Here is a 10,013-nt window from a genome sequence, read left to right as displayed (position 1 = left end):
TATTTGAATTTAGAGTAATTTTTGAAAAAAAGTTCCCTAATGTTCTTTTTTTGTATTTTGTGAAAGAGAAACATGTCAATGCTAATGGTGTTTTTATAAGAGAATCACATCATCGACGTATTAGAGACGTGTTAGAAAATAAAATAATATACTATAAAATAAAATTTTGAGCACACCAATAGTATTGGCGTGTTTCTCTTTAAAAATGTCAATAGCATCAACGTACTTTCCCTTCATATAATACAAAACTGTTGAAACATTTTTTTATAAAATCATACCAAGTTAGAATTTTACCAAATTCGTTCTACTTAATTAATCTAAAGCTTCCTATACTTAATTTTCTATTCTCTTGAATCCTATACCTAAATCAAGTTTAAAAAATTACTGAAAATTTTACCAAAATCAGAAATCAAATAAAAAATTTTACTCTTAAAAAATCAGGATGATTGGTATATCGCTCTGCACGACTACGACTAGCTAGTATTGTGACCCAAAGTCACACACACATGAAGAAACAAAATAGATCTACTTCGAGCGACATTGGCCAAGTGAGGGGCGGCCATGGCGGTTATTTGGCGGGGTTAAGGGAAATTGTTCGTCAGGGGGGTCGCTCCCGATCCTCATGCATCTGTCACTGTGTAGAAGTACCGAAGTCATTCTCTTCATGAATAGCCTAGAACAAAAATGTCAAAAAGTATAAGTACATTTATTATAACAAACAAATTTCAAAAATTTCAAAAATATGAGAGTAGTATGTAGATATTGTTAAAGGTAACAAATAAATATTTTTAGGATTTAAAAAATGTGAGAATAGTAGTATGTAGATACTTGTAAGGGTAACTAAAACATTATGTTTTGTGTTAGGTTTGTGTTTCAACTTTTTATTAAATTCAAATCATCCACTTACTAGGACTTGTTGTTTAGGTTGTATACAGATGAAAAATAAAATTCTAAACCTACATAAAATCGAGGTAATGCTATTGGGACCCATAAACCTCGGTGTCAAGCCCAAATCGCAACAGGGCCATGTCCAGTAGAATAAACTACACGCATTCGATAACCTAATAAAATCATATGTACACTTGGCAATCATTATGGCATTTTATTCAAATAATTTGATATGATAATTTTAACAGTGTTATATCAATTTCATATCCTAATTGAATTTTACGTCTTATATATGTAAATATCAGTAGTTTTAAAAGTTAGGGAAATATAAAATTCATTATTTTATATTAATTTTATAATAAAATGTAAGTAAGGTATATTGGAGAATTTGACGGACTAAAATGATAAAATATACTACCTCCGTCCCTAAAAATTTGTCCCACTTTGACTCGGCATGAGTTTTATGAAATGTAATGGAAACTGAGTTGAAAAAGTTAGTAGATTGTGGGTCCTATTTTATATATTAGTTTTATAATAAAATGTGAATAGGAATGCGTTAGTAGAATATGATGTCCACTACTAAAAATGGTAAAAGTAAAATGAGATAAATTTTCAGGGACGGATGTAGTAACTTTTACTGAGGGACTGGGACGGCAGGAGTACTATATCATATGTTAAAGGTTAGGAATAATTTATTTCTCTTTGTCATTCTCATTCTCTCACTTTAAAAAGCATCCAATTAATTATAATTTAAAAATCTACTAATTTAGGCGAAATTAATTTCCTTTTGAGAATCATATTAGTATCAAACACATAATTAGGGGCAAAACATTAATGAATTCGAAGGCGCAGAAGAACAGATCTCCTCTGTCAAGAACGGTTGTTGAGAGTATTTCGATCCGATCACGAAATAATTCCAATAAATTAATTGGGTGGTCACCAAACTCAAATTGCACCTCCAAAAATTATTATTTTTATACCAAATAGTATTAATTGCCTCTTCGCAAATAATGTGAAGTTAATAATTCAATCAAACAATCACTTAACCAAAAGCTTCCCCTCCTACTCTCCCTGCTTATTTTATTCTCTTCATTTTTCAGTATTCATTTCTTTTTCTTACATTAATGGATTCTGATTGTCTCTTCCAAATCCCAACTCCAGACATTGTGTTCTACTAATTTTGGTAGTTGCAGAATCTAATCTCTTGACTGAAAAAGGGTTTGCCTAGTGCAATTTATTCTTCGTTTTGGGTTTTTGAAATTGGGACCATCTCTCACCTTCTCCCATTATTCTGTATAGAGATTCACCAGACTCCCTTTTTTTTAGTAGGTTGTTTAAGCACATTTGCATCAATTTCCCCAATTCTATCTTCCTTTTCACTCTTGACTTATTTCCTCTCCTTTAAAGCAAACTCGATTCCCATCTTTTCATCCTTTATCTTGCTTTCCCGTTTCTGGGTTTCTGTGCTCTTTTCTTTTCGTGTTGAGAGATCCCTTCTGGATAAAAATGGGGTTTTCAAGAAATAGTTGCATCGACGCCACGGAGCCTCCGCAATTTCATGTAAAGACTGAAGCTTTATGTGGTGATCAGCTGTTGTATGACTGTGAGAGCTATGAATTGGACGATTGCGAGGTAAAGTTCAAGTCTTTGCTGCACAAGATGTTCTGGGATTTCGGTCTGGGCTGTGTGATCCCCCGCCGCCAGCGGCGGAGCTCCGGCAAGAATGAGGAGAAGGGTGGGCGGGGTTTGGACCACAACAAGGCCTGGCTGCTGGCGGAGTCCGGCGGCTGCGCGGCGGAGGAGCCGCACTCGGTTCACTCCTCTTTCAGGTTCAGCTTGTGCTCTCAGGTTGAGCTGGAGTCCATGGCTGTGAATCGAAGCAACTCTGCCACAGTTTTGATGGTGAATTTGAATAATGGTTTGTTGACTGATTCTAAATCAGAAGATTTGAAATGGAGAAGAATTGAGTCTTTGGAGAGGAGAATTTCCCCCTTGGCTCATTCTCTGATTAGGTTCAGCTACTCTGATATCCTCTCTGCCACCAGAAATTTCTCCAAAGGTAATTAGATGCTTCATTTTCAATGTTTCTGAAATTTAATGTTGATATGAATGGAATTTGATGATTGCATCAGAAATTGTTTGTGTTGAGTAGGTAGGGTGTTGGGGAGAGGGGCATTGAGCTGTGTGTTTAGAGGGAGAGTGGGATTCATGAGGCGTGCTGTGGCAATCAAGAGGTTGGAGAGGGACGATAAGGAGTCTTCCAAGGCGTTTTGCAGGGAATTGATGATTGCTAGCTCTTTGCATAACCCTCACATTGTTCCACTGGTAGGGTTCTGTTTAGATGCTGAGATGGGCTTGTTTTTGGTGTACAAGTACGTCTCCGGTGGAAGCTTGGAACGATCCTTGCACGGTACAATTATTCAGTGTTTATTCGTAGCGTTGGTCTTGCTTCCAATCTGCTTTAGTGATTTGAAATGTGTTGTTTACGAATTGCAGGGAAGAAGAGGGGTTGTCCGGCTCTGCCATGGCCGGTTAGGTACAAGGTCGCAGTGGGGATTGCTGAGGCAATAGACTACTTGCACAATGGAACTGAAAGATGTGTTGTTCACAGGGACATAAAGCCCTCAAACATCCTCGTTTCCTCCAAGAAGACGCCCAAAGTAAGGGGAAAAACCTCGTTTGTGAATCTTGCTTAACTTGTTTTTTTTAGTGCTAACTAAACGTTCTTCGAAATTATTTTGTCAGTTGTGTGACTTTGGCTTGGCAACATGGACTCCTGCGCCTTCGGTGCCATTCCTTTGCAAAACCGTTAAAGGAACATTTGGGTATGAATCTTCGTAGTTTATGTGAAAGAAATGCGTACTATTGTCATGTTTCTTGATTTTCATAGTGGAAGTTTGTTTCGTTGTTCAGGTACTTGGCTCCTGAATACTTCCAGCACGGGAAAGTGTCGGATAAAACTGACGTATATGCCTTTGGCGTCGTGCTGTTGGAACTCATCACTGGTAGGAAGCCGATTGAGTCCAGCAGAGGGCCGGGAGAAGAGAATCTGGTTCAGTGGGTACGCCTCGACTTTTGCTATGTCTTTGAGCTGCGTTTTTAGCATTTTCGAATCTTGAATATCTCGAGTTTTTAATGAGTGGTGTTGATGATGTTTACCACATGAAAATGATGTATTTGTTCCCATTTGTTCATGGCAGGCAAAGCCCCTATTGCAGCAAGGAGGTGTAGAGAAACTGCTAGATCCGCGGCTAGTATTCACCCTGAAGAGCACGAGTCAAGTTACGCGCATGGCACGAGCTGCAGCCGCTTGCATAAACATCGAGTCGAGGAGGCCGGAGATGGGAGAGATTGTCACGATATTAAAAGGAGACGAATCCGGTGCCTTAACCAGAAGCAAGACTCTCAAGAATAGCATGAACGATTCTCACTTTGAGTTGCTGCGGACAAAGAGTGAAATGAAAAATCACTTCGCCTTGGCCATGCTCGGAGTTGATCTCGACGACGAAGACAGCCTTGATCGCCGGTGATCCGCAGCCTCACATTGCCCTTTTCTTATTTTTAGGCAGTTTTAAGGAGAAACTTAGGGTTAGGCACACCAAGTTTGACTTTTGTATAGAAAGCCCCTATTGTTGTCTGGACTTTTGTGGTATCATAATTTTTGGAATGATACATTTGTTACAATTGATAACCCTTTTTTCGCACAATGTGAGTTGTGTGTGCCGTATAGAAGGGCATGTGCAACGCTTGTGTGAAAATTTTACGCAACGTTAAAGAACGCTCAACGCTCGACACAGCGTGTAACACGCCTGCCTGTTGTGTAAGTTACGTTGCGCGCCTTTATTCGCGCTATGGTTGTTGTGTTTTCCATATATAATAAGGGAATGTGCAAAACGCTTGACATAAAATAAAACAAGCATGCATTTGATATCAAACAAAACATAATAGTCATGTATAAAAAGAAAGAAAAGAATGTATAGTGAAATGAATTTGAGAGGAAAAAAAATGAACAAGTTAGAATATCTTGGCCACATCCTTGACTAGTCCCCTATTTGCACGAGCGAAGGTTGTGAACTCTTCGTAGGAGATGAAGCCGTCGCCATCAGAGTCGATTTCGACCATCATGTTCTGGACTTCTTCGGGGGTGACGCATCCCAGCGTCTTGAGGGCGTCGCCGAGCTCGCTGGCCGAGATCTGGCCGTCACCGTTGGCGTCGAAATGCTTGAAGAGCCGCTCGCGGTCGGCTACATCTTGTGGATCATCATCGGCCATTTTTTGTTTCTTGGGAAATTTGGTGTTGTTTTTTAACGGAATGTGAGAATGTGGAAAGCATTAGGTTAATATTATGATGTGGTTTGGTTAGAGAGCATAAGGTCATCCTTGTTAGTAGGGGTGGATTTACTATATATGTATGTGGCCATCCACTTTTTCCTCCCAAACTTGTCATTTTCATATTTCAATTTCTCTATCTCATATATCTTATATCATCACATTGTGCATTTTAATTGATTTAGGGAGTCCTATGTATATGGTCAAGTGATGATGTTTATTGATTATGATTTAGGGAGTCCTATATGGTCAAATAGATAAGAAAAAAGCAATTCCTTTAGCGATTCAAGAAACATGCACCCTCAATTAATAATAGTGTAGAATAAATTTTTCATTAAACACAATATGAACATGTGCTAACTTTGACTCAAAATTTTAATTGAACCAACCATGTGATTCCCATAATTGATGATAGGAATAATATGTGAAAACAGTATCATATTCGATGCATGTTTCTTAAAACAGAGAACATTTTGGCGCTGACATCTTGTATGTCCCCATTTATGTAATCTTGTAATAATAATTATATAAACTATTCTTGCTCATGAATATAGTCAAAAGTTGCAGAGAATATATAAATGACTAAAGTCTACTGTTTTTGGTCTTAAACATGTGTCTGTTTTATGATTTTGAGCACTGTCTCTCTGGTGGGCAGAGCAGGAATAGCGCCTCTTTCCATCACGGTCAAGGCTCCACAAGCATTAGCGAATCTCAGTGCATCTCTCAGTCGATCCTCATTCTGTAAACGGGTTGTGGTGGATGTTATATTTGCATACATGTTTCAGAAAAACCAATAGAAAGCAACAAAATAATAGTGCTTCTCAGTAACAAATCAAGACTGGATTAAGAGCTGCTCCAACTTAAATTGTGTCAGATAATTGTATATACGACTTGCTCGAGTTTTTAGAATTACCTTTCTAGAAGCTTCTTGTATTCAACGTAAACAATTAGTGAATCATCATTTGTTTTGTTTACAAGTGAATCCATAATGAGTAGGATTAGAAGACACTTGCTGCAGAGTAACACAAATAGATAGCATTATTATTACCTGAAGCAACGAGGTGTCAAGAGCTAACTGTGAAAGGATTCCGGCCACAAAAGCATCCCCGGCACCTGTTGTATCAACAGCTTCCGCCTTCAGACCCTTCACCCTTCCACTAAACTCCTGGTAATGGAAAATCATGTATAAGCAGTTGTTAAATGACTTACGCAGCACGTTTTCTCAATAATCCTCCACTGGAATATGCATCTGAAGATTTAATCTTCAAACTGTATTTGTCATTTGTGAGGAAATGATTGATACATAAGACTAAAAGGAATCTATCAGACTAAAAGGACCCGGTGTAGTTTAACTCCATGACTTAGAAAATTATCTAATTCCTAAAGGTAACCCTTTTCATGTTATGGAAAATATAGAAACCAATCAATGGTTGAAATAGAACCGTGCTTGATTGATTTTGCAGACCAGTCCAGAAAATAAGATCCTATCTATACGAACCAATAAGAGATCCAACATATGTGAAACCACTGTTGGACATCAAATTGAGTTTCACTGCAAAGACAGCATATATAAAGTGTAATCTTAGCAATAAAGCAACTTTATCTATACGAATCAATAAGCGATCCTTGATAATATATAATAAATACCCAAATGAAAAGATATCATCACTCTTGGTCTGAGAGACAAATTAGACCATTTACTGCCGTTTTGACATTGACTTGTAAAGACAGCATACCTTGGTATAGTATCGGCAGCCTTCTGGACCTTCAGTTACAAGGAGTAACTTGAGATTTTCATGGTACAGTTTCCGAACTACATTATCGTCATATGGGTCTTCTCCTTGAGTCAGAAAGCTTATCTCCTCCTCGCTGATCTGATGTTTTTACATCATCCATAACATAAGAGTTAGAACCCATTGGAGCTATGGGTAACAAGTAGGACCAAACGAGTACCTTAATAATTTCTGCTGTATCCCATATGCTAAGAATGCCTTCTCTGGCACTTTCTGCAGATGGCCACAATGGAAGCCTCAAATTAGGATCATACGACAAGATCACACCAGCCTCCTTTGCAGCCTTCGCAGCAGCTATGTGGGCAGATTTGCAAGGTTCTGTAATCAAGCTTATAGAGCCGTAGTGGAAAATTTTGGCCTGAATGACATTAATAATCAATGATCATTTGTTCGTCTAAGATCATAAAACCGTACAGAGTCTTCAACTAATTTTTACTTAACTGAAATAATTGGCAGGTGTTAAGGATTTCTAATGCACAATGAATTCGAGAAAATGAGAGAGTTGCGACCTTTCTTATTAACTCAAAGTCAAGTTCGGCCTCCTGGAGCAACATATCCGCACTGGGATTGCGATAAAACATGAACTCGCGTTCCCCATCTTTCCTGAGAGTTACAAAAGCTAGTGCAGTTCGAGCACCGGGATCAAACCTCATTCCTTCGTTATTCACATTATTCTCCTTAAGAATATTTGCAAGCATGTAGCCAAATTCATCCTCTCCCACCTTGAGCACAAATCACACACATCAGTTCTCCTCCAAACATTTTCAGCAACAACTCATTTCTTACTAATCTCAATCTGAATCACCATAACGAATGATGACTTATCAATTCTGGCAAGATGAAGCAAGCTTATCACAAGTACCTTCCCTATGAATGCTGATGCACCGCCAAGTCGAGCAATGCCAACAGCCACATTAGCAGGTGCACCTCCGGGAGCTTTCTTAAACGCCGGTGCTTCAGCCAAAGCAAGTCCACTTGTGGTTGGCACAAAATCGATAAGCATTTCCCCGAAGCAAACCACAAGAGATGAATCATCTACTTCAAATGGGCCATTACCACTTTCTACTGCTTTCCCTATGAATCAAGTAATCAGACTAAACAAATTACCAAACCAATCAATCAATAAAAAAAAGCAATTCCCTTTCTTGATGCAAAGAAAGTGATGTGCAATCCATTCCAACACAATTTAACAATGCAACTTCTAGCTTTCAGATTCTTTGTTAAATCCCAAAACTAACCACATTTTCTCTCCACAGCCACTAAACAAGCACAAATTATTAGGGTAGCTAATAACTATGGATATGTAACAATAACACTAGAAATTGATGAAAGGGGAAGTGATTCTCACCTTGAATTCTGAATCTTAGAAGCGATGGGGAAGATAATCTTGATGGTTTGATGCTGCATTGCCTGAAGAGAGAAGCTTGAGGGTTGAAAGAGACACAGCAGAAGCTCACGGCAGCACTATGAAGAGCCATTTATTTCAATTACTGCAAAATTGAGAGGGAAGGGAAAAAAGGGTAAACTTGAGTAGTAATTCACTGTGACTTCTCAGTTCGTAGAATTCGAGGGAACGATCAATTCTTAATTTTGGCGTTAGAATTTATGGAATAAAGAAAGGGGGCAACCTTGGATTAATCGATGCAAGAAGAAAATTTCCAGCAAAACAAACTTAAATTTAGAGATAAGAAAAGAAAAATGAAAAGAGCAATATTTGTTGGGGAAACTGAGTGGCTGAGTGATCTGCTTTGCAAATCATTTGTTTCAACTTAGAGCATCTCCAATGGCGGACGTCCGGTCGGACGTCGCGACGAGCGACCCGGACGTCCGCCATTGTGGCGTTTAGGGTCGGATACGGACGTCCCGTGAGGACGTCGGGTGTCCTCGGACGTCCCTGCGACGGGCGGGCGGACGTCCGCCACTGTGGCAAGGGTCGGACGTCCCGCTCGGACGTCCGAAATTTTTTTATTTTTTTTAAACCCTATATATACGGCTCGTTTAACTTCATTTCATTTGCACCACTTGTTGTTAACAAGTTTCTCTCTTCTTTTACTACAAATTTCATTTCTACTTTTAATGGAGAACGATAGGAACTCCCCGGCCACGAGCGAGTCGCAGACTCCGACGTTTCCCATCGACCTGGAGGGAAACGTCAGCGGAAATGCGACAACGGTACCGGGAATGGGACAGATGGGGGGCATGGGTGGGATGATGTCCCCTTATATGTACAATTGGATGGGACAGATGGGTGGTATGGGTGGTATGATGCCCAGGGCAGCCGGGATGGGGGGCATGACCCCAAATATGATGATGCCGGGGATGAGGATGGGGGGCATGACCCCAAATATGATGATGCCGGGGATGATGGCGGGGATGATGCCGGGGATGATGCATGTGGGAGGGGGTGGCAGGGGCCCTGAACCACTAGCGGACGATGTCTATCGGCCGGTTGTGGATATGCAGTCTACTGATACCCCTTCCACTTATGTTCCGGATACTCAGTTCACCGGCATAGACACTTTCTCTTTTGAGGAGTTGGGGATATCTCCAGTCAGGCAGACGCCCGATGATATGAGCGGGGGCAGGGGGAAGGGACGTGGCAAGGGCAAGGGGAAAGCCCCAGGGTCTTCCTCACGAACGGTGGCAGAGGATGAGGATGAGGAGACGGGAAAGAGGACGATCTGGAGCCAGTGGGAAAACGTCGCGCTTGCGAATGCTTGGATTGCAATTGTCGAGGATCCCTATGTCGGTGCCAACCAGCATATTGACAGACTGTGGCATCGGATCGCTGAAGCCTACCACACACACAAACCGACTGGGGCGAAGCGTCACCTTCCCGAACAGTGCCGGAAACAGTGGGAGCGGTTGAGGCCTAAGCTTAGTCGATTTGCTGGCCTCTACCAAAACAACCTCCGCCAGGCAAGCAGCGGTTTGTCCGAGGAGGATGTCTGGAACCGTGCCTTTGCTCAGTACCCTGACAGAGCCTTGAAATTCAAACAATTC

At 40.4% G+C, this 10,013-nt stretch overlaps 3 protein-coding genes across 3 annotated transcripts; 1 reads left to right on the top strand and 2 right to left on the bottom strand.

Annotated features, from left to right (window-relative positions):
• The first annotated feature begins 2,083 nt into the window (after positions 1-2,083).
• Positions 2,084-4,579, top strand: LOC121788806 (probable serine/threonine-protein kinase PBL7). The gene is made up of 6 exons (XM_042187414.1): positions 2,084-2,947; positions 3,041-3,298; positions 3,385-3,548; positions 3,634-3,713; positions 3,802-3,949; positions 4,089-4,579. Exons 1-6 carry the CDS (start codon positions 2,395-2,397, stop codon positions 4,416-4,418), a joined length of 1,533 nt encoding a protein of 510 aa, XP_042043348.1. The 5' UTR covers positions 2,084-2,394; the 3' UTR covers positions 4,419-4,579.
• A 220-nt stretch (positions 4,580-4,799) lies between these two features.
• Positions 4,800-5,183, bottom strand: LOC121788808 (polcalcin Ole e 3-like). Its single transcript, XM_042187416.1, has one exon. The coding sequence runs from the start codon at positions 5,158-5,160 to the stop codon at positions 4,903-4,905; it is 258 nt and encodes an 85-aa protein (XP_042043350.1). The 5' UTR covers positions 5,161-5,183; the 3' UTR covers positions 4,800-4,902.
• A 528-nt stretch (positions 5,184-5,711) lies between these two features.
• Positions 5,712-8,741, bottom strand: LOC121788807 (probable fructokinase-6, chloroplastic). The gene is made up of 8 exons (XM_042187415.1): positions 8,639-8,741; positions 8,359-8,500; positions 7,873-8,084; positions 7,520-7,732; positions 7,171-7,368; positions 6,954-7,091; positions 6,266-6,382; positions 5,712-5,956 (listed from the first exon to the last, which is right to left on the bottom strand). Exons 2-8 carry the CDS (start codon positions 8,486-8,488, stop codon positions 5,822-5,824), a joined length of 1,143 nt encoding a protein of 380 aa, XP_042043349.1. The 5' UTR covers positions 8,489-8,500; positions 8,639-8,741; the 3' UTR covers positions 5,712-5,821.
• Between the last annotated feature and the right edge of the window lie 1,272 nt (positions 8,742-10,013).

Source organism: Salvia splendens, unplaced genomic scaffold (genome assembly GCF_004379255.2).
Source record: "Salvia splendens isolate huo1 unplaced genomic scaffold, SspV2 ctg1151, whole genome shotgun sequence".
Lineage (NCBI taxonomy): Eukaryota > Viridiplantae > Streptophyta > Magnoliopsida > Lamiales > Lamiaceae > Salvia > Salvia splendens.
This window is presented reverse-complemented; position numbering and strand designations above follow the sequence as displayed.

Excerpts from the sequence above, each read along its gene's own strand:
- LOC121788807 (XM_042187415.1), bottom strand. The coding sequence starts at position 8,488 with ATGGCTCTTCATAGTGCTGCCGTGAGCTTCTGCTGTGTCTCTTTCAAC. Across the intron at positions 7,733-7,872 it reads CATCAGCATTCATAGGGAAG|GTGGGAGAGGATGAATTTGG; the intron begins GTACTTGTGATA and ends TTTGTGCTCAAG. Across the intron at positions 7,369-7,519 it reads ACTTTGAGTTAATAAGAAAG|GCCAAAATTTTCCACTACGG; the intron begins GTCGCAACTCTC and ends AATGTCATTCAG.
- LOC121788808 (XM_042187416.1), bottom strand. The coding sequence starts at position 5,160 with ATGGCCGATGATGATCCACAAGATGTAGCCGACCGCGAGCGGCTCTTC.
- LOC121788806 (XM_042187414.1), top strand. The coding sequence starts at position 2,395 with ATGGGGTTTTCAAGAAATAGTTGCATCGACGCCACGGAGCCTCCGCAA. Across the intron at positions 2,948-3,040 it reads CACCAGAAATTTCTCCAAAG|GTAGGGTGTTGGGGAGAGGG; the intron begins GTAATTAGATGC and ends TGTGTTGAGTAG. Across the intron at positions 3,950-4,088 it reads AAGAGAATCTGGTTCAGTGG|GCAAAGCCCCTATTGCAGCA; the intron begins GTACGCCTCGAC and ends TGTTCATGGCAG.